This window comes from Trichosurus vulpecula, chromosome 7 (genome assembly GCF_011100635.1).
Source record: "Trichosurus vulpecula isolate mTriVul1 chromosome 7, mTriVul1.pri, whole genome shotgun sequence".
In the NCBI taxonomy this organism is placed as follows: domain Eukaryota; kingdom Metazoa; phylum Chordata; class Mammalia; order Diprotodontia; family Phalangeridae; genus Trichosurus; species Trichosurus vulpecula.
The window spans coordinates 157,581,796-157,606,260 of record NC_050579.1 but is presented as its reverse complement, the minus strand read 5'-3'; the positions used below and the strand labels follow the sequence as shown (position 1 = coordinate 157,606,260).

Genomic DNA, 24,465 nt, shown 5'->3' with positions numbered 1-24,465 from the left:
GTCTTACTAAATATTAAGAAGGAATTAAATGTCTTCAGCCTGCAGTCCAAAATGATCATCACTGTCATCATTGATTAGCAGCTGGAGAATTAACTTTAGTTTGGTTTTATTTGTTCTTTAGTTTTCAATTCTGGCTTAACTTGGGCCACAGTCACTGCTACAGCAGAGAGAAGAGGAAAGTGTCAGCTAACAACCGAAGCAAACTTCCGGAGGAGGGTAGGGCCTGGGTAATTTTCAGAAGAGATAGGAGGTGGTTTTGTATGCAGGAAGTTAAAAAGCTGTTCCAAGTATACAGTGGACATGGAAAACAAAAAGACACTGAGACAGAAGAGAAAGAGAAGGGAAACTCAGTCCAACTACAACCCACCAGAGTGTCTGTCACCCCTTCTGCCAAAAATGGATACTTCATCTCAAAAGAATAATGACCACACACACTGATAATGAAACGCAGACAACTAGTCCTATTTTGCCAAGAATTGCTTTCGTTGGATCGATGCCCCACTTTTCTTGGCCTTCCTTGGCCCCTAACTCCAGCTGCTGATAGATTTTTGAATTTTACATCATGATGAGGGAGCATCATGTTGGGAAATAGTCCTGGGGCTACATTCAATTGCATCCCCTCCAACGTCGCCCAGAGCCAAACCCTAAACAGCCGACCTCTGCTGGACCCCAGCCAGACTATATTCAGCGCAACTTACCGACAACAGATGTGGTAGGTAGGCAGATCTAGTCACTTACCAGGCTTCTTTACGTACCCTTCAGCCTGTCTGAAAGCGTATCCTGTTAAAGGCGTTCAACTCCATAACAGAGAAGTTTGGCCTCTTTCAAAAGATGTATTGTCTAAGAGCAAAAATCATCCAAAAATCAGGAAACTACACATACACATAGAGAAAAGATTAGCCATTGGTTTAGAAACCCAGTGTCTTTATGTAGCACGTGTTCAGTAATCCTTTGTTGAGGTGATTTATTGAATGGGGTTGGATTGAAGGGCTGCCGACAAGTGTTTACCAAAACAGGGGATTTTGCTGGGAAGTACCATGACGCGCAAACACTGAGTATTTGTTTTGCTTTGTTATTTGACACTATGTGAACAGAGAGCACATTCACCTAATGAATACTATACCTTGTTTTTCCCATGTTGGGCAAGGGATTATGCTGAAGTAGTAGCTTTACGTTCTCCACTGCAAAAAAATATATATATATATATATATATATATATATATATATATGCTGGAAAATACATGAATATGAAATCTTGCAAAATGTCATTCCAAATCAGAAACACTGATACCTATGGCCTGCTTCTCCTGTATAGAAGTTCCCCTGATTTCTTCCTTTTCCCAGTCAGGAAAAGAAGGAGGCTAGTACGGGTAAGGAAGGAGAATTAACTTCTGCTGATGACTGTGACCCTTGGAGAATTTCTCTATCACTCTCTCTTCTCACTTCATAATCTTCAGTCCCTTTCTACTTTAGTCAGTCAATTAGTCACTCAGTCAATAAACATTTATTAAATGCCAACTATGTGCCAGGCACTGTGCTAAGTACTGGGAATATAAAAAAGAGGCAAAAGACAGTCACTACCTTCAAGGAGCTTACAGTCTAAAGGGGGAGACAACATGAAAACAAATATATACAAAGCAATCTATATACAGGATGAATGGGAAATAATTAACAGAACACACTAGAATTAAGAGGGGGTGGGTTGTAAAAGGTTGGATTTTAGTTGGGACTGAAAAGAAGCCAGGGAGATGGTGCTGCCTACAAATATGTGCATGTCTCCCCATGCTTAAAAAAGAAACACCTTACTTAATCTGACTATTCCCTCTAGTGATCATCCTGTATCTCTCCTCCCTTTCTTAGATAATCCCCCTGAAAAAGCTGTCTACACTTGATGCTTCCACTTCTCTCCTTTTGTTGCTGTTGTTCAGTCACGTCCAACTCTTCATGGGTTTTCTTGGCAAAGATACTGGAGTGGTTTGCCATTTCACTGTCCAGATGAGGAAGTTAAGGCAAACAGGGTTAAGTGACTTCCCCAGGGTCACACAGCTAGTGAGTGTCCAAGGCTGGATTTGAACTCATGAAGATGAGTCTTCCATGAGTCTTCCTGCTTCCAAGCCCAGTGCTCTATCCATTGTACCACCTAGCTGCCCGTGGCTCTTCTCTCTGTTTATTCTCTTCTAAACCCTCTGGTTGCGACCTCCTAATTCAACTGGAACTGTTGACCAACGATCTCTCGCCTTTTCTCAGTCTTTGTTCTTCTAGATCCTCGCTGCATACGATGTTTGATCATGTTGACCACCTTCTCCACCTAGACACTCTTTCCTTTCTGGGTTCTTTGACACTGCTCTCCGATTACCTGTGTTTAAGATTCCTCAGTCTCCTTTCCTGGGTCATCATCACCCATGTCACACCTCCTCACCGGATTAATCCCTGGATCCTCTTCTCTCTACATCCTTTCGGTGACCACGTCATCTCCTGTGTGTTCCATTATCATTTCTATGTGAATAATTCCCTTCCTTCTCTCTCTCCTGAGCTTCAGCTTCACGTTACCAACTGCCCCTTAGACATTTCCAACTGGATGTCCCGTAGACACCTCAACCTCGTTATCTTCTGCTCACCCCTAAAAGCCATACCTCATCCAGACCTCTTATTTCTGTTGAGGACACCACCATCCTTCCAGTCAACCAGGTGTCACCCTCAACTCCTCCCTCTCCCTCGCCCAGAAAATTCCACTGTATTAGGAAGCGAACTGGCATAGTGGATACAGTGCCGGAGCTGGAGTCAGATCCATCCTCAGACACTTACTAGCCGTGTGACCTAGGACAAGTTACTTAACTACCAGTTACCTCAGTTTCCTCATCTGTAAAACGGGGATGATAATGGCACCTCCCTTGTAGGGTTGTGAGGATCCAATGAGAAGGTATTTGTAAAGTGCTGTGTAAGCCTTAAAGCACTGTCCATCCTAGCTTTTGGTACTATTATTATCTAATCAGTTGCCAGTTCTCATGGTTTTTACCTCCACAACACTTCTTGCATCCATCTCCTTCACTCTGCTCAGGACCATCACCCTGGTGGAGGTCCTCATCCCCTTTAACCTGGACTGTCACAATAGCCTTGTCATTGGTCTCCCCAAACTCCAACCCATCCTTCACAAAACTGCCAAAGGGATTTTCACAAAGCTCAGCTCTGAATGTGTCAGTGCCCTCCTCAGTAAACTCGAGTGTTCCCCTGGCATCCAGTAAGTCCCGCGTTAGCTGTGTAACCCTGGGTAAGTCACAACCTCCATTTGCCTCAGTTTCCTCAACCGTAAAATGACTATAGTATCTTGAGGGGTTGTTGTGAGGATCAGATGTGATATTTGTAAAGCCTTTAGCACACTGCCTGGCATGTAGTAGGCGCATTATAAATGCTTATTGGGGATAATAACAACACCCACCTCTCAAGGTTATTGCGAGGATCAAATGAGATATTTGTAAAGCACTTAGCACAATGTCCGGCACATAGTAGGTGCTATATAATTATTATTATTAAAAGATTTTTAAAACCTGGCTCCTTCCTGCTTTTCCAGCTTTATTTTTCATTATTCCTCTCCATGAATTCTACAATCCAGCCAAACTGTTTTATTTGCTATTTCTTACATACAAGGAGAAGGGAATAAACATTTATTAAGCCCTTCCTCAGTGCCAGGCACTGTGCTAAGCACTTCACAACAGTATCTCAGTAGATACAATAGTCCATCTCCCACCTCCTTGTCTTTGCACTGGCTGAACCCCTTACCTAGCACGCACTCCTTACTTCTTGGGATCTCTAGTTTACTTTAAGACTCAGCCCAAGTGCCACTCTCTGCATGGAGTCTTTCCTACTATCCCCAACCCTCTCCCACCTCGCCTGCTGGTGCCTTCCCCACACCCAGGTCACTGTGTATCTACTTTGTACATGTTCTTTATATACTGCCGTGCATACGTTCTGTGTCTCCCCACTGGAATATAATGTCCTTGAGAATAGGACAGTTTTGCTTTTGCCTTTTCATCCCCTGCCAGCCCCTGTAACAGTGCCTGGGATAGTAGGCCCTTAATAAAACCCTGTTCATTGATTGACTCTTCACAGGGCCTGCAGGGGGACATGTAGAGGGAAAAGGTCAGCCCCAGTAAATTGGTATGATATGACAGTGGCCTAAAGGCTAAAAACCCATAATTCTTTTAAAATAAGTTTTACTGATGCCTTTGCTTCTATATCACAGTCCTTTCTGGACATCCGTTTGCATTCAAATGATCCCCCCACTCCCTAGTTTGTAACGAAGAGCACAGTTAGGCCAATCCAATCAACAGAATAATCACATCTGATCTTGTGTGCCGCATTCTTCACTCATTCTTCATTTATACTTCTCACCCAAGAGGAAGGAGGCGCTGCCTCATGTTCTCTGGGGCCAAGATTAGACATTACAATCACTCAGAGTTAAAAAAACAAGCTAGGCCCCAAAGAGAAAATAGAGAAGGCACCTCCCCCAACTCCTTTATAAAGGTGGAAAATCATGGGTAAGTGGAACATTGCATGTATTTTCAGACTTTTTCAGTGTCAGGCAATCCACGAGCATTTGTTAAGTGCCTGTTTTGTGTCAGACACTGTGCTAAATGCTAATTGATGTGCTTTGCTGATTTTTTTTCTGTTTTTGCTTTTCTTTCAAAATAATTCTTTTGTTATATGAGATGGCTTTTCTGGGAGGGGCAGGAAAAGGGATACTGGGAGAAAATTTAACAATATAAAAATAAAAGAGATAGATGAAAATTTACTTAAAAATGATTATTCAGTTATTTGTTTTAATATTCTTTCCACTTACTTTATGATATTCATTGTGTATATTTTTTCCCATGGGTCTTCTAATTTTACTCTGCATTATTTCATACAAATGTTCCCATGTTTCTGTGAATTTCTCATACTTAGCACAAAACCCATACTTTTTAAGTGAAAAATCATCTGTTCCGCCCTATCTTCAATGGAGGTGACCATGAATTCTTGAAGGCTTTGTTGGTAGAATTTAAGCTTGGGGGAGTTGGCTTATCAAATTGGAAAGTCCTTAAGGGTGAAATGTCTTGGCTAAGGACCAGCCTTGACAAGTTCTAAAAGCTCCATCAGCAAAGGGCTGGCCTACAGGTGAAGAGGTTTTTTTTTTTCTACATAATAGTACAGTTATAATGAAGAATTATAACCAATGGAATGAATCATGAGAAAGGAGAAACGAAACCAAATTTTTAAAAAAGGGGAAAAAAAAGAGAAAAAGTTTGCCTCAATCTGAATTCAGACTCCATAATTCTTTCTCTGGATGTGCACAGCTTTTTCCATCATGAGTCTTTGGGAGCTGTCTTTGAACCTCGCATAGATGAGAAAATCCAACTCTACTAAAGTTAGTCCTTAGAGATATTGTGTGTCTGTAATCGTGTATAATGATCTCCTAGTTCTGCTCCCTTCACTCAGCATCAGATCATGTAAGTCTTTCCAGGTTATAATGAAGTCCTTCTGCTCCTCATTTCTTATAGCACAATAGTATTCCATTACCTTCATGTATCACAATTTGTTTAGCCATTCCCCAATTGATGGACATCCCCTTTATTTCCAATTCTTTGCCACCACAAAAAGAGCTGCTATAAATATTTTTGTACATATGGGTTCCTTTCCCACTTGTATGATCTCCTTGGGATATAGCCCTAGAAGTGGTATTGCTGGGTCAAAGAGTATGCATATTTTATAGCCCTTTGGGCATAGTTCCAAATTGCTCTCCAGAATCAGGTGAAGATGTTTTAACCACAGAAACTCATGAAGACTCTCTACTTAGATGAAAAAGGGTTGCCATTTATGTCAGCATAGAAAGGACCTGCGCTGATAAAAGTCACTAACTCCAGGACACTGGTCATGACCTACTTTATCTTTCTATTCTCTTTACCCTCCTTCTTGTATAAATGCAATTACTTGACCTCTTTACTCTTGGTCTCCAAGATGATTCCATAGGTAAGAATGAGAGTCTAAACTATGTGGTTCAAAATAATTTTTAAAAGAAACATAGGTGTGTATGGACAAATATGTAAGTGCATCAAGGATCTGCAGTTTCTTCAGTGTGGAAACTTTCTCTACTTGCACATCTCACATTGAAACCTATCTATAACTTGGTAGAGAAGTCTTTAGGAAGTCTCCTAAGACTTAAAGAGGTTAAATGATTGTTGGTCACACATTAAGTCTCAGAAACAGGATCTGAACCCAGAGCTTCCAAGTCCAACACTCTATCCACTATGCCATGGTGAGGACAGATAATCTCTTTTTACTTCTGAAGTAGTCAAAAGTATATGCATGATTCACAATATCCATATCTTGAACCATGGGAACATTAATTTTTCACTGGAATAAAAGACCTTTTTCCTAAAGGCCAACCCTTTCCCCTTCCCCCTGCCTCCCCTAAAAAATTCCACTTCATTTCACCAAACATTTAAGTGCCTATAACATTCAAGATACTATGCTGGGATTAGAAGGCTAAATCACTGTGTCATTGTGTTCTGGATTCACTACCTTTGAGAAGATAATGCCAGTATTATTACTATTTAACGGAAAAAATGCTTTGTTTGATTTGTATTGACAATGATGGATTTTTCCGCGGGGGTGTTATATTTTTCCTCCTTAGAGCTCTGGAAACACCAAGTTATGAAAGAAAATGTGTCCATTGTAAGGCCACAAATAGTTGAAATTTTTATGCAGCGGTTAATGGAAAGTTACCAAGATGGTGAGCTGGAGGTATGTATTCACTTAACCAGATTCTATTCAACCTCTTTAAATACAGTGACCTCCCCAGTGTTATGTTTTGTCTTAGAATGGCGATATTAATAATGAGGTAGAGCTGTATCAAAACAATCAAATGGCCCTCATTCTGGGTTTTTTTTTTCTATTTTAAATATTCCATTTCTAACCCAAAAAATGGGTGAAAATTGATGATATATGTTGACCAGCTTCAGATTTGATCAAGTTTTTGTAACTAACCACAGATCTCAGAGGTTTGAACGGGCTTCTTTTTGGTGAAATGTGCTGTCCTGGTTCAGGAGAATTGGTGGAGAACAGTAGGGTGAAAGAGATTATTTGCATATTGAGCCACTATACATACGAATAACTGGTCAAATGTAGAGGTCTGCTGTCTTCTCAGGCACTTCCCAAGAGATGTCAGACTTGACAACCCATATCTCCTTTTGAAGATTCACATCAGGTCAAATGGTAACCACCAGGGAAAATGTAGAAATTGTGGGTAAGGTTAGGGTTGGTGTCAAGGGAGAACGTGGGTCCAAATTTTGCCTCTGACACTTAATATATATGACCATGTGCAAGTTACTTATTCTCCCAGCCTCAGTTTCTCATCTGTAAAATGGGAATGATAATACCTGTATGTATTAAGTCCCAGGCAGAACAGAAGACCTTGTGGCCACAGGTAGTGTTTTCATCACCACTGCCAAATGAAGGAGAGGGATTCAGGCAGATTTGGGGAATAACTTCTGGCTGAGAAGATCGTGTTAGGATGGAATTTTAATTTCTAGGCTAGAGTTTAAAATATAGCGTATCCCCAAAAGTCTTAGAGCTGTTTTAAGAAACTCCAAAACTGCTCTAAGATTCGGTGCAGGGGCACACCCTATATAAGGATCTTGGTACTTAGCAGAAGTATACCTTGGAGAGATTAGTAGAAATATATTTGCCTGGAAGTTGGTAAATCCAATTAAGAGGAAGTAACGGTGAGAGAGAAAACTGCCCTCTTAGATTTGACCAGTGTGGTATAAAAGACAACAGCAGGTCCAACATGAAAAGGAAGACAAGTTGAAGAATGGAAAGGTAATTCCCAGAAGAATATATTCAAGAAATGAGTTAACAATAAAGCTGTAGTCTCAGAAGTCTTTGTACACATGCACAGAGTATCTGTGATATGTTTGACTCTTACACAGCCCTCATTAACGCTCCATTCATAGATGTAGATGAAAGACTTTTTTAAGGAAAAGTGAAATGCATCTTCGCACTCAAGATTCCATGTGACTGTATTGCTGGGGGTAATATAAAGAGGCCTGAATCATACCACATTCCACAGTAGCAGCAGCAGCAGCAGCTGCCGCTGCTGACATTAACATAGCATTTGGCTTAGATAAGCCTGCCCAAATCAATTGCCAGCCATACCAGGACATTGTTCTGATTTGAAATACAGAGTTAAAACCCCACATTTTAAAAGTTAGAGGTGGGGCTTATTATAAACATGCCTATTAGGCTGTGAGCTCCTTGAAGGCAGAGACTCTCTTTTGCTTCCTTTTGGATCTCCAAGAGCTTAACACAATGTGTGACACATAGTAAGACTTAATAAATGTTTATTCAAAAGACTTATTAATAGGCCTAGCTTAGGGCAGCTCAGACACATATTCCAACTGTGGTTCCCATTTTTCTCCAGGGCAGGAGCTAAGGCTGCTTTTGAGGTATTGGCTTTCCCTCTGTGGGTTAATGTCTTTTTCAAAGGCAGTATAGATCTCACAGAGAAAGAGGGTGAAAGGGAAAGTAGGCATTGGGGGCAGGAGGGAAGCTTGATGGGCCAGACCTGAGTCTAGAAGCTTCTAGAGGAGAAACATGAGAAGGAGTACCAAGAGTAAGTACCATCACCATGTTCCACAGTGATGAGACTTTTGACACTTAGGTTCATAAATGCTAATTATCATCTCTTTCTTTTACAGATCACTTTTAAGAAAGACCACTTAGAGACATGTCTCCTTTCTCTGGGTTGTGATGTGATGGCCAGAGAACGCAGCAACTTTGAGACCTATTCCATGTTTTATGAAAATTTGTTGCAGCAAGCCAATCAGATGCTCTACCAGAAGGAACAAGTATATTCTTGGGAGTGGAAGGGCCCTGTCTTGGAAAGAGGCTTGAAGAAGGGAACCATATATTAGCTTGCAAAAGCCAACATAGCTGAGTAGCTTTTCTGCAGTGAAATGACTGGTGCTGAATCCCATTTCCATACTGCTTTTTAGTAGATCTGTTTTCTTTAAATCCTGGGGCTCTAAGCTGCAGAGTCAATACTTCATACCATTAATATTGGATCACTTGGAGTGGGCTCATGGAAAAATGTACAGAGTGTGAGAAGAAAGTATTGGGTTGTAACAATAGCAGAAGTGAGGAGTGGAACTGCTATCTCTGCCACACCTCAGGAAGTACTGAGCATTTCAAATAAATGCCCATGTTTTGGATTTGGGGTCAGAAGTCCTGAGTTGGAGTCCCAGTCAAGCTACTGTGATCACCTCTTGGGTCCCTCCCAGATCCAGATCTAAGATCCTATGAACTTTGGTATTACTCTACTCTCTGGGTTCATGCTCTGAAAACCTCTTATTTTTTTCAGTTGTTTTTCAGTCATGTTTAACTCTCTGTAACCCTACTTTGGGCTTTTCTTGGCAAAGATGCTGGAATGGTTTGCCATTTCCTTCTCTAGCTCATTTTACAGATGAGGAAACTGAGGCAAAGAGGAATAAATGATTTACCCAGGGCTATACAACTAGTAAGTATCTGAGGCTGGATTTGAACTCAAGAAAGATGAGTCTTCCTAATTCCAAGCACAATCCACTGAGCAACCTAGTTGCCCTCTTATAAATGAGACTGCCATATGATGGTAGGGTTCCAGGAAAGTTCACTTTATCTTAAACACAAATCTGTTCCAAATAGCATCACAACAAGATGCCGGTAAAATTTTAATATTCCTTCAAGAAAAAGAAATAATTAGGAAAATGAATCTATGACAGAAAAAATAAGTTCAAATGATTCATACAAAAGCCAAATATGAATGACCTTTGGATTGTCTTCTGTATTGGATTATCATGATAATTCCCCTCAACTAGAGAGGACAATTGAAAATGATGTTGCTGGGCAATGCTAGACACCAAATAGGCAATAAGCACAGACTGAAGTCTTCAAGGCCATTGTGCTCTGCAAAGTCTTGGAGTCAGCAGCATGAATTGGTGGCTTTTTGAACCAGCCATAATGAATGAAAAAGTTACCTGCTTTGCTTGTTTCAATTCAACTCAACAAGCATTTATTGAGTACTCACTATATGTTAAGCACTATATTCAGGGGCTGGGTATACAAAGACAAAATGGAAACAGTTCCTGCCCTCAAGAAGCTCACATTCTTCTGATGTCCATTGTAGTTGGCACATCCTGTTGGGAAGCTGTTTGGGATGATGAAAAAAGAATGAACTTGGGAGTTAGGAGACACGAATTCTAGTCCTAGCTCTGCTGCTAACTAGCTGTGTGGTCCTGGTAATTTGATTTTCTTTCTCTGGGTCTCAGGTTAGGTTCCCAGGCTCATAGATCTGAAGGTGGAAGAGGCCTTTGAAGTCTTTAAACAACAAGGTAGCAGATAGGCAGCAAGATGGCACAGTGGACAGAACCCTAGACTTGGAGTCAAGGAGACCTTTCTTCAAATCCAGCCTTGGGCACTGTTTATGTGACCCTGGGCAAGTCATTCAACCTTGGCCTGCCTCAGTTTCTTCATCCACAGAATAGTGCCTACCTCCCAGGCTATTGCAAAAAATAAAATGAGATAACATTTGTACAGTGTGTTTCAAACCTTAAAGCATTGTAGAAGTGGTACCTTTTTTTAAAAGACCAACCCCAATATTTTACAGCTTTTTCATCTTACGGATGTTGAACTCAGCGACCTTTGAGTCCCCTTCCAACCCTTCCATTCTTGCCCTGATGTTTTACTTGTTTGTTATCGTTTGGTTTCAGGAATTAAATGCAGTAAGAACAGCTCAAAGTCCACCTGAAGAAAATATTCATCAGGTTGGTTAGATGCCACTCACTTAACTCCATTTCTCTTCTCTCTGGGTTGGCCTGTAATAGGTATTTTTGAGTAGAGTTGTGCCACCTTGGACTGTGGTGACCACCAGAACAATGCAATAGCATTTGGTAACTCAGAAAATGTGGAGAAATGCTCATAGCAGGTCGTCTTTTGCTTCTGCAAGTGACATTCATTGGAGGCCATTGAAAGTAGGCTTCCTAACCACGTAGGCTGGTGTATATTTGACCCGAGGAATTGAAAAACAATTTAGAGATGCACATACTAAAAAAGAAAGACAAAGTCACAGCTACTGTTTTTACAACAGTAAAAAAAAAAAATCACTGAACTGATTGGTTATTTTGGTCTCCTGTAGATGTAATCTTAGCTCTGTCTGGCATCTTACACAACTGGAAATTCTCCCTGTTCATTCAAGGTTCAAAAGATGGTTTTCATTAGGCCATTTAGTCTCAGGTCTCTGGTTTCTGTAGTTCACAAAACAGCTCTATGTAAACTATTTGGTTACTGCTGTTGGGCATTTCTAAGCCATCATCCTTTCTTGAAATGTCCTGTGCTAGGTAGCAGGGCTGGTGCAGGATATGATCTTGGAAATCACTGCTCTCAGAGCCAGACTCACAGATCTAGAAGATGAGAGTCTCAACCTCAAGGAAAAGATAAGGAAAGAAGTCCAAGAGGAATATGAAGCCTTAGTTCGAGCCTTATTTGCAACCTGTTTACACATCAAAGTAGGTATATCTTAGATCCTAAATAACAATTTTTGAGTGGTTTCCTTGTGTCAATCCAGGTGTAGTGTAGTGCCCAGGTGAATTATCTACAGCAAAAGGTGCTAAATTAATAGAATTTTAGGCCTAATAACACACTATCCCCTAAATCTATTTGCCAGAGAGAAATCAACAATATTATTTCCTATAATGAGCCATTTTTGTTTTAAAACATAGGTATCCCTTTCTTTCTCTGCTATCTGATTGCCAAGGGGCCACTGTAAAAATTCAATCTGTTGCCTCTTGGTCCAGTCTGGCACAATCGGTCCATAGAGGTGCTTTTGAATGGGTCAGACTCCAGTATGTGAACATAGCCTATGTGCAAAGCCAAATTGCCAGTCTTGCAGACTCAAAATACCAGGCAGCCTTCAGTAGTCATAAGCAGCCTCCTCAACCGATTCCTCTGAACCAGGAAGGCACATTTTGCCAAAAGGAAATTGCAACGGTTCAGTGCAAAGAGCCCTGGATCCAGTATTAGGGGACTTGAATCCTGGCTCTGTCACTTAATCTCCATGTGACTTTAGGCACTTTTGATTCTGGGTTCTCTCTTCTGCAAAATGAAGGGGTTGGATGAGATGGTCTTTAAGGTCTTTGCCAATTCTCAGTCTAAATCTGAAAAATTTCAAAGCTCCAAGCTCTCTAGCCCATGCACAACAATACAAAATGCCTTATGAATTATGCCTTTTGGCTGAAATCATTATTTAAAGCTCAGTCTAGAGAAGGCCAGATACCCATCCCATCCCCCCAATCCCCAATTGCAACACATTATTAACCACTCTTTGCTTGGGCAGGAGAAATTGGATGAGCATCAGCTTAAAATGAGCCAGAAAGTGTGTGATCTCATCAGCGAAGTGAGAAAAGAAGGGGTTGACAGTATGATTGATTTGAAGAAAAAAATTGGCTTCAACAAAGCTGCTAATGGATTGAAAGAAAACTTAGCCAAAGTAAGTGATTTCATTTAGTGCAAGGATCTGAATATTTCATCCGGCATTTGTCTCTGCAGCTCACTCCACTTGTCTCACTTTGGTTCCTTTTCCCTGTGTTTCCTCCAAAAGCATGGCATTCACTATTTACTCATCCCTCTGTCTTGAATGTATGACTGTGACAGTCCTCTTGGGGAAGGTCCATGTCTGCTACTGAAAGTTAAAAGTCTTGACCTTTCCTGAAAGTAAATAGGGATCCTGTCCCTTCATTTGCAGGAGCAGCTTCAGGCCCTACAGGAGGAAAACGGTCGACTGGAGGAGCTGGTGTGCAAGATGAAGACCATGAGCCACTGGAGACTAACCGTACAGCAGGAGCAGCTCCAAAGACAGCTAAGAAATGCAGAAGAGGTGAGCAAGCCTGAGCAAAAAAGCTTTAAAAGCATTACAGCAGAGGAGGCATGAATTGCTTTTTTTGGTTCACAACTGCCATAGGTATCATGCTATCAACCAAATGCAGGCAATGCTTTTTTCTGTAGAAATCAGTAGTCTTACTGAAGGAGGTCTGATAAGTGCATGAGTGATCTCCTGTCCTCAACTCATGAAGGGAAGGAACATGTAAAACTTAGCAAATACCATTGTCTCAGGAGAAATGGGAAAGAAACAGTAGGCAGCAAATAATAGGGAGAGAAGATTGGAGAGCTTGATATCAGAGTGTGAAGAGGATGACTGGAGATGATCAGAAAAGAAGAAATTCACGGGGAGATTTTAGCAGCGTTTAGCAGGTTATTTGTCCAAGAGGTTGTCAACACATGCGTATCTTCTCAAGTGGCTTCATCTGTGTCCTTTTTGAAGAAAGTAAAATTACAACAACAACAAAGATCTTTTAAAGGACATCAAATTTAAAACAACAATTGATAGTCACTTGGGGATACTTCCATTTACTATTTGGACACATTTTTCATTGATCCTTATCTGCCTATTATTTACACACTCTGGAAACAGGTTCTGAGAGTAAATACTGAGCACTGGAAACGTGAGTCATTTCTACAGACGCACAAAGAGACAAAGATTACGTAACTTGGGAAAAATAAAAAATACTAAAATGAAATTTCCTTACCATCTGTTTGGTGATTCATAGGACGCGACACAAAGTAAAAAAAAATGTTTGAGAATCAAGGTAATGGCTGAACGCAAGAGTGTTTTACTGCAACAACAATTACTGGCTTTAAGGAAGGCTCTGGCCAAATCTCAAGCGGAGAATTTGAAGATGGAGAAGCAGCTTGACAAGCAGGTACCTGGGACTCTGTCACAGCCCCCTCCCTGGGCCTCTGCCTGGGGCTGGATTCAATGACTTCTTAAGGTATCTTCCGGTCTGACATTTTAGGATACTTATGACTTATGCAGAAGCATCATACCAAATCAATTGGAAATACACAGCACACTAGAAGGTTCTATAACAGCATAGTCAATGACAGTATCTAGCATTAGAGAAATAGCCTGAAGGAGGGAATACCCAGATCCTCTCATTCCTTCATCTCTTTCCTTTTCTAATTCTGACCCAGATAGGAATTATGGACGCAAGGCACTTGTCCCTTATTCCAGCTATTTGGCCAAAAAGAATCAATGTACAGGGATTACCCTTCCCTTCTATCCTCTGCCAAAAAAGCCCAGGGAAGGAATAAGAAGCAAGATGTGAGGCAAGCTTAGAGAAAACAGCTGAACTTTAGACATTCCATCTGAGAAGTGATTCTGTCCATCCTGGGCATGAAGCAATGAGTGGGACAAGATAAGGAGTTGAGCAACTTTATAGCCCTCTGAGTCCGGTCCTTATAGGGCTGTTTCAGTATTTTGTTTCAAGTGACAGTAGAATAGTGGAAAGAATGATTTTCTTGAAGTCAAGAGATCTAGGCTCAAATCCTTGCTCTGACACGTACTAGCTGTGTGACTTTGGGCAAGTCACTTGACCTTTGAGTCACAGTCTCTTTCTCTGCCAAATGATGGTACTATAACTTACCAGACTTACCTCAAAGTGTTATTGTGAGGAAAACACTTTGTAAACCTCAAAAGGCTATATATAAATAGGCACTAATAAGTGTTAAAAAAAACACCTCTAGGCACACCTATATTTAAAATGTCAGTAGAAAAACACAGCCAAAGAGAAGTAGCCATTTTTATATCTGACATTTTGGCTATCCCTTTAACTATGGAAATTGGGTTGACTACATAGTACTTAGCATTGCCAGTCACGAAATTTTGCAGAGGTAGATTTTCACTCTTTTTCTTATTGTAACAACAAGAACCTGACTTACACAGAGTTATTCAGAGACTTAGAAGCAGAGCCAAGATTAACACTCCCAGTCCTTCATGCTCTCCTGCTGCTAAGGACAGTGAGTGCATCATCCTGGTTTCCATAATTTCCATCCATTTCTCATTATCTATGATTGAGGTTATCCATTTTATGCACTCTTCAGGTCAGCTAAAGCAGCCTTCCTTCTATTCTTCACACGACATTCCACTTCCCATTTCTGTATATTTGCACATACCCCATATCTGCATACTTCTTAAAACCCCACACATGATCTGGACACCCTGTTCTCCTCTGTCTCTTAGAATCTCAAGTTCCCTCCTGAGTTCAGCTCAAAGATGACATGAGATCATTCCTTATATACCCAGCTGCTCCCCACTGAAAATTACCTTGTATTTACTTCGTACATATTTGTTTTGCACTTATATGTATACATGTTGTCTTCTATAGAATGCAACTTTCCTGAGGGTAAGGACTGTTTCATTTGTCCTTTTATCCCCCATACCTATCACGATGCTTAATAAATGCTTGTTGATTACTGAAAATGGAAGCATATAATATTCATTACAGAGTTTAAACTCTAATTTCACCAACATATAGCTGTCAGCTTCTGGAATTTTAAAGGTAGACTAGACTCTATTAAATACCACAGATTTGCTATTATACTGTTTGATTGGCGGGCAGCTAGCTGGCGTAGTGGAGAAAGCACTGGGCTTGAAATCAGGAAGATTCATCCATTTGAGTTTAAATCTGCCCTCAGATATTTCCTAGATGTGTGACCCTGGGTGAGTCACTGCATTGTTAACTAAGGTGGGACTTTATGTTTTAGAATGATAAATTAAGTCTCTTTGATTGAGTCTTACTAGGTGCAAAGCCCCAGGCCCAAACCCCTAATTACTAGGTGCTAAGCCTATGCGGGCATAAAACCCTCAGGATCCTAAGGGGAGTTGCTAAGACCAGAGCCAATAGTAGGTGCCTAAATTCTGGTCACTCGGATGACGTTTGATGACATCCAAAGACTGTATAAAAAGAGAGAACAGAGCTATTTGCTGGGGGCTCTCACTCTTAGAGGTGTGTTGATGTGGAGACTCTGGGCAGCTGTAGTTAAGAGGCCTCCAGCTTGTAAACCCAGATGCTGATGCTTTCTTGGTAACTATGAATTGTATTTGGTCTGTTTATAATGTATCTTTGTAATTTGTTTGTATTTGCTCTGAAGTTCAGAGTGCTGGCTTCTCCCCCTGAACTAAGTGAATGATATTTGTATGTTGGATTAAAATAAGATTGTTAACCCCTTAACGTTGCTTTCCTTAGTAAAGCAGATCAAAAGAACCTGTGCTGGCAGCATTCTTGTTGCTAGGCTTGTTGGTCTTTCACCCCCACAGCAGCTGCTATCCAAATTGTTGCAACAATCACTTAACTCTGTTTGCTTCAGTTGTCTCATCTGTAAAATGAGCTGGAGAAGGAAATGGCAAACCACTCTAGTCTAGTATCTTTACTAAGAAAATGCCAAATGGGGTCATGGAGAGTCAGACACAACTCACACAAGTGAGTGAGTGTTTGATTGCCACGACATAATTTTCCTTTTATTTTTCATCAAATGCTTATTCAGATCCTATGTTATTGAGTGACAAAATTAATACTTGTGTTGCCCTCCTGATAATAACTGAATGAAATGACAAGACCACAGAAAGGTACAACTTGTAAACTGGAGAACTATGATCCTGTGAACTGGAGAGAGAAAATTCCTTCAATGTACACCTTGAATTTTGAGTCCAACGGTATATTCTTGTTCAGCTGCCAACTAGCAAATGCAGGCATGCACCAGCTCTAGGTTTTCTGTAGAGTTGGCAAAGGTTACTCTTTTTACAGCCATTTTCAATCATGCTTTGTATTTCCCTGATTTAGAAACAGTTGTTGAAAGAATTTGAATACAAAATGACCCATGAAACTCTAAGTAGGCAACAATTGGATGTAATAAAAACATCCAGCATGGAGAAACTCTTGGAGGACATAGAGAAGAAAGAACAAAGGCTCTATCTTCTCACTGAGGAAGCAGAAAGATCTTCTAAGATGAGCCAACTCCAACAAAAGAAAATTAAGAAAGAAATCCAACAGGTAACGTCAAATCAGAGGAGAGGGCCACTAAAAAAGGCCTTAAGGTGTATTATCAAGAATGTTTTTCTTTGTACTTTGGACTTTTCGCATAACCCTCTTATGCCCCTGGACACATTTAATGATTAAAAAAATATTTCACAGGAGCTTTTGATCGTGGGTCTAGAGCTAAAAGGGCTTAAAGACCTATTTTCAACATATTTGGTTCTACAATTGAAGAAATTGAGGTCAAATAGCATCAGAGTCAATCTAATAAACCCAGATCCTATGACTCCTGAATCAGAGTAAGTAGTTTGGGAGATCCCACAGAAATATAGGAAATACAGAGGCAAAAATGAAAGAAAAGGCAGCAGGGGTGGGGGTAAGAGAGTTGTATATACTTATACAAAATACATAGCACCACAAAAAGCTCACAGATCTTACAATTTGGGGTCTGGAAGGATCACTGATCATGAGAAATGAAGGGATTAGACTAGATAATTAAACAAGCATGGGGAGTTTAAGCAATTTGCCCAAGATCATACTGTTAATTGGTGGCAAAATTAGGACCAGTAGGATATGATAGAAGACCATGGGTATCAATTTATGGAGAACCTATAGGGAGACCAAAGAGTTTAAGCTGACAAGGAAATAAAAAGTGAGAGATCATAAAAGGAACAGAACAATAAAATTAAATTAGTACCTGTGATTTTATCCCACCCATGAAGATGATCATAAGGAAAATATTGCTAAAGATAAGAAATAATTAAGATATTTCTATACCAAGACATAGAAATAAAATTAAAGATAGTGAATTTTAGGAATAAAGCTAATGAACAGTTAGGAAGAAAAAGGCTTTTAAAAAAGATATTCCCCAAATAGGTGACAATATATCATTGATAAAAATCATATTAGGAAGAAAAACAGAATTTTCTTATTTGCTTTATGAAAACTAAGATATTATAAGAGTAAATATTAACATGAAAGCTTGAGAACTAGATCTTCAAAATCTTTGTTATGAGTTGAAATGCAGAATCCTAGGAGGGAGAGCAAACCAGTGATGACGTCAAAGCTTTCTCTAGTTTATGTTGACATAAATAATTTAGATAGCGAAATAGATAAACTTTTCTCAATAGGTACAGTCAAAAAAGGAATTTTTAATAAGAATTTCCACCTTTCCTAATATAGGCATAAATTACAATATATATGAATGTTACATTAATTCACTCAATGACCATTTATTAAATGTACAACCATGGCAAAATGGACAAAAATTCAAAGTCCTGCCTCTAATGAATACTAGCAGTATGACCCTGGGCAGTTCCCCTAATCTCTCAGTGACTTAATGTTTGTTGAACGGAATTACCCCTGGGGTTAGCTTCAAACCTTGCCCTTGTGATGATGGAAGAACATTTAGCATATCTACAAATACACAGTTCACCGTACTGCATGTACCTAAATGAAATCATGCTGGAAGTATTAGGAGTGTCTTTATTTCTATATAGGCAGGTGGATTCTCAGTGGAGTCTTAAAGAGCATAGAAACAAAGATAGGACAAATTATTCTGCCTTTGTGAAAGAGTCTGAGCAAGAATCCAGGTGGAAAAAGGCAACACGAACCTGTGGTTCATTCAGCCTGTGAATGGGTTGTATAAAGATGGCAACAGCTTTTTAGGAAATGAATTAATTGGCCCCCAGACCTTGTTGTAAACCCTAATCTAGAAATTCGGGCAACAAAATCCACTGAGTCATGTGATTAACACACACACACACACGCACGCACGCACGCACGCACGCACACACACACACACACACACACACACACACACTCTGGCCTATATCCACAGCTATATTTAGTTCATGCTACTCAGCCTCTCATTGGCCAGAAATGACAAAAGGTGGAGTTGAACCAGAAATTGAAAATATCAACAAGCCCTTTCAAATAATGCCTCACAAAAATGGGAGCAGTCATAGGAACTGTTGATACCACCAAGGTATCAAAAGGGCTTTGAAAGTGGGTTACAGGAAAGAGTAGGTAGCTTGCTTGGTCAGTCTGGTAGGCAGTGAGGTGATGATCTCTTTCCAGTCCTTAAACCCTACTACGTCAGGGGGTCTCACCCTTAACAGCAGCTCCATAGAAGGAAGAGAGACTTTGGGGATTTAAAGGCGATGCTATGATTTACACCAGGTAAAAGATAGACGAAGTTAAAAGGACAGGGAAGGATGCTGTTTCTAATCAGTTCAGAGCAGCAGCAGCATGAGGAATCTTTGACCATAATTTCCTTTGACTTTATATATTAAATGAAAACTTGCAGGATGTTACATTGTTGAACAAAAATACCTCCTTGTTTCTCCGGACAAGTCTCTTCAAGAGATGTGTCAAGTTCATTATGATGAGTGTAAAATTATACTTAGACCTTAGAATCTGGTATAGGGAAACAGTCAACTATTCTTTGCAAGGACAAATATTACTTATTTTCATTAACTTTTCACTTGTTTCTCACTTTCATTACTACATCCGTTGGCATCAGAATTGTTTATTTAGTGTAGCTAAGCTGGAAAGGGAATAATGTGAGAACCTTGTATCAGAATCCTTGGAGTAAATGCAGAAGCCAGCAGCAAACACTGGTAGATATGCATCCTTTAGGTGACCTAGTTCTCTGCTTATTCCAGAGAAAGAGCCACTAACCTGTCATGAGCTTTTCAATCCTATGACTGTGATTGGGCAAGCTGGGTACCCAGCTACTGGGTACCTACTACAGTGCCAAGCACATACCAGAAATCACTAAACATTGTGATGTTTAAACACTGTCTCTACTAATTCAAGCATTTTTGAGGTACTACTAAAAAAAATCCCAAACCCATCATCTCTGCAGTCAAATAGAAAGCCAAAGGCAACCACAGAAATCAGCAGACACTAGTGGTTTTATCCATTCCATTGTATCCACTCCAATTATGGCATACCCATCCCAACCACTGCATTGTAAGGACATTGCATTGTTCTTCTGCTTCTAAATGTCCTAGGGAACTTACCCACTGAAAGGCATGTGTGTGGATCCCAGCCCAAAGGAATTTTTATGAATACTTGCTTACTAACTAAATGAGAACTGCAAGTGAAAAAATGTATTCCTGTGAACAATATTTCCCATAAAACACACATTTATGTGATTTATCTCATTTTATCAGATAAGAAGCCAACTTGCCCAAGAACGAAGTTTAAAGTTGGATGCATTCCAGCGAGTGGATGAACTGCAGAGTCAGCTTTATCATATCGAAAGTGCATCAATCCAAATAAATTCACCGGGAGGTAAGAAATAGCATTTTTTTTGCTACCAGAAAAACCTGATTTTAAAGTAAATCAAGCACCTGAGCAGGAAAGTCAAATACAAGGCTTTTCTTTTATACAGTCACACTTTTTTTTTGGTTAAGGTTCCCTTATGGTGAATTTTATTATATAACAGTTTACATTTTATTATATGAAGTAGTATTTAAAGAAGATTTGGTTCTATAAAATCAAATTTCTATCCTTGGAAAGCTGGAAATGAAATGAATGTCTAGCTCTGATTAATGGTAGGTTGCTTTCCAAATCCATTAAGGTTCTTGAATTTGAGACCACAGAATTATAGATCTAGAACTGTAAGGTACATCAGAGAATATCTGAAAAAAAATCCTCTAATTTTACAGATGAAGAAAATGAAGCTCGGGGAGGTGATATGCCAGCCATGTCAAAACACTAACCAAAATGGCTGTTATGGCACTTTTAGGGACTATCCAAAAAGTAGGCCAATGTATGTTAGTAATACTGCTAGGGAATGCACATTGGAAAGAACACTGTCTGGCAGTCCAGGAATTTGGTCATTCAGGTCCTGTTACTTCATTCATAAAATGGAATAGAATGGGTATACTAGAGAATCCATAAAAGTCTCTTCCTAATCTATGACCTTATGACCTCTCTGGCCCTCAATTACCTCCTCTATAAAATAAAAGGATTATTATTCTATTATTAATTAATATTAATTATGAAGTCTTCTATTATTATTCTAAGCACCAACATTTTGTGACTATAAACATGCTAGATAAATGTACTAAACATATGCCTATTTTAAAGATAAATATGGAACATTGGTGAAGTATTATGGTCTAAGTGGCTGGAGAGCTGGCCATGGTACTAGGAAAACCTGAGTCCAAGTCCAACCTTTGACATATGGGCTTTACCTTCTTAGTACCAGAGGTAACTCACAAAACGATAAATTGTAGAACCACTGACAATCTGTATTGGTAGAAGGAATCGCCTCACCAGTAGTCCCCTTACATGTATGAAATGAGACACAGACCACTATGCCCTCCTCAAAAGAGAAAGCTCAGGTTTGGTTTTACTTCTGTGTTTTACATAAATATGTATTTAATGCTTTATCTCTGTACATTTTCACTACTTTTTAAAACATATGCATGCCTAACAAATGTGATTTTAAGATGCATGGACAAGTTCACATCCCCTGGGATTACTCAGTGAAGACATGAGGAGGCAGAAAAAAAATAAGAAATTATATTCTCTCCTCCTGTGATCATTTCCAGTAGAACTTGGGGATTGAAAGGAATTCAACCATGTAGTAACTTGGCTTTGAGGTTCTGAGGGTGTCTGAGAAAAGAGCTGGTTGGAGACCATAGATTTGACCTGTGTTGAAGTGTCTGTCTGAATGTCTGAGGTAGGAGTAGCTTTTTGATCTGCTGGGTGTCCTTTGAAAAATGCTGAAACATTTATATCTCTTTAGGAGAATGTACCATTGGTCCACAAAGGTTGGGAGGGAGCAGAAAGCAAAACCATCATCTTACCCTTCGAGAGAATATAGCTGAGGAATCAGAATAAAACTGTCTCTAAAACAAACACAGGGATAAAAATGAGATAGAAATAGTACCTGGTTGTTTTCAATTGAATCCAAACATTTGTTAAATACCTACTCTATACAACCTTCGCTTTTACTTCTTCCTACAAGTAGTAACAAACTGTTTATTCCTTCCTAATTTGTCTTCAGTACCTTTTCCATGGAGCATTCAGGCCAAATTCTCTACCAGGCCCCCAGTGCCTCTGTACCTACCCTCCCCCTCCAGGAGTTAGCATCACTGCTAACAGTCGAGACAGAAAAGGACTGTTACTGGCTGGCGGAGCACTACTGCCTTCTCAGACGTTCCTTTCCCTAACACCTGCCCCTTTGTCATCTTTTTTCTTACTTCCATACCAACCACTGCTCTTAGGGCTGTTTTCTGTCAATTCACATGACCTAGACTTTTTAATGGAGCAAAAGCTAATTAATGCCTTATTGTGAGAAAAGTGGATTATGAACTTTGTGAAATTGTTTAAGTAGTTAGAAAAGAATTATAAATAGGAACACAGTGTAAATATCTTTTATAACAAAAAAAGTAGGTCACAGTAGAGGAAGATAGAATGAGTTTGTAGTCTAAAGCAGGGATTCTTAACCTGGGATCCTTGAACTTCAAAAAATATATTTTGATAACTATATTTCAATGTAATTCATTTCTTTTGTATTCCTATGTATTTTATTTTAAGCACCATAAAATTATTGACATGAGGTCCATAGGTTTTACCAGACTCCACAGGAGTTAATGACACACACAAAAACACTTAAAAATCCCTGGTCTTGAGGGTTTACATATATAAACTATGATAGAAGTGAGGACTTTTTTTCCAAAATTGGAAATCACTCCCTTACCACCATAGAATGTAATCAGTACTTTAGGGAAGGCCTCGCTTTTTTTCCTCTTTCCCCCAGCTAAGTGATAAGTAGCCAAAGGTGCTACCTTCTGTAAGTCACCACTTTGGGTGATTCCATTCTTGGCATTCCGTATTCCAAAGAGCCATGGGATCAAAAAGAAAAGCAAGCATTGCAGGCATCTGTTCCGGAACTAGTCACAGGTATGATTGACAGAGGGTTCCTAGCTGGTCTATACTCTGAGGGTCCAATACACAAAACATGGATTCAATTCAGGAATTATTATTAAGAATCGACCATACACTAGGTATTGGAGATGCAAAGACATAAACAAAATAACCGTGGCTCTCAAGAGGTGTACATTGTACAGAGGGTATATAAGATGTGAATAAGTAAAAACAAAGTAATTTCAAGAGGGAGAGACTGCTAATTGTGGGGCAGGAATTGAGAAAGGCCTCTTGTGAGAGATAGTACCAGAGCTGTACATTAAAGAAAACTAAGGATTCTATCAGGGGAAGATAAGGAGGGTATTAATATGAAATAAGCCTGGAAAGTCAAGTGGAAGCCAAACTTTGTGGGGCTTTAAATGTCAGGATAGGATTTTGTATTTTATCCAATAGGCAGTGGGAGCCATTGAAGATTTCAGGGGGTTGGGGTGGGGGGATAGGAGGGAAGAGTTGACACAGGATGTACTGGTATCTTACTGAGTTCTTGACGGTTACAAAGGAAGAAAGAAAATGAAGGGCTATTATTCTGATTTTATTTGCATCCACAGCTTCAAAACATTGGTAAAAGGTGCCCAGTTTTGTAACTAAGCTGAGTTTCATTATCAACTCTATGCAGATAACTCCCAGATCCATATTTCTAATCTGTCTCTCTTGACCTCCACTCCTGCATCACCAACTGTCTATTGGACATTTCGAACCGGATGAACCAGTTTGATATCTACTTAAATTCAACTTTTCCAAAACAAAACTCATTCTCTTTCCCCCTAAACCCACCCCTCTTCCATACTTCATGACTTTTGAGCACTGCTGTCGCTGTAGTTGTCCAGGTTCACAACCACAGTTCATAGTCCTCAGGATATCACTCTCCCTTACCCTACATATCCAATTAGCCACCAGATTTTTCCCTCTGTCTCACACCTGGTCCCCATTTCTCTAGCACACAGCCACCACCTTAGTTCAGACCCTCATCACTCACCTGGGCTACTGCAATAGCCCCCCCATTTGGTCTCCTTGCCTCATAATTCTCCCCACTTCCAGTTTCCAAAAATGATTTTTCCTATATACAGGTCTGGCCATGTCACCTCCCTCCCTCCCCCAATATACTCCTTCCTGTTGCATCTAGGATTAAATTTAAACTTTTGTTTAAAGCTCTTTGTAATCTGGCCTCAACACACCTTTGCAGCTTCATTACTCAAGATGTGCCAAAAGTCTTAGTGCACTTTTAAGCCATCAAAGCTTAAACACAGACAATGCCATTAAAAACTATTAAAGCTTTTGGGGACATCCTCTACATCTGTGCTGTCAAAATTTAAAAAAAGAAATAGGAGCCACTAATACCATACCTAAGGATTCCTGTGAGCTGTCTATTGACTTAGGAAACTGCAATTAACATCTGTGTTTTATATTTTTTATTATTTTGTTAAATACTTACTAACTGCATTTTAATCTGGTTGAGGCCACACTGGGGAATGTTGTCTGTGGGCCGCATACATCTGACACGTCTGCTGCATATTGCTCTCCAACACTCTACTATTGAGACAAATGGGTCTCCTTGCTGTTCATCTCCTATAACATCCCATTT

General features: G+C 39.8%; 1 protein-coding gene across 1 annotated transcript in view; it reads left to right on the top strand.

Moving 5' to 3' along the window:
- LOC118857688 overlaps positions 1 to 24,465 on the top strand; it is a 202,180-nt gene that overhangs the window by 174,217 nt on the left and 3,498 nt on the right. Inside the window, 9 exon segments of the mRNA XM_036768262.1 lie at positions 6,668 to 6,777; positions 8,733 to 8,882; positions 10,779 to 10,832; positions 11,406 to 11,573; positions 12,401 to 12,553; positions 12,809 to 12,940; positions 13,671 to 13,823; positions 16,743 to 16,952; positions 20,114 to 20,234. Coding sequence (XP_036624157.1) covers positions 6,668 to 6,777; positions 8,733 to 8,882; positions 10,779 to 10,832; positions 11,406 to 11,573; positions 12,401 to 12,553; positions 12,809 to 12,940; positions 13,671 to 13,823; positions 16,743 to 16,952; positions 20,114 to 20,234 — 1,251 coding nt within the window.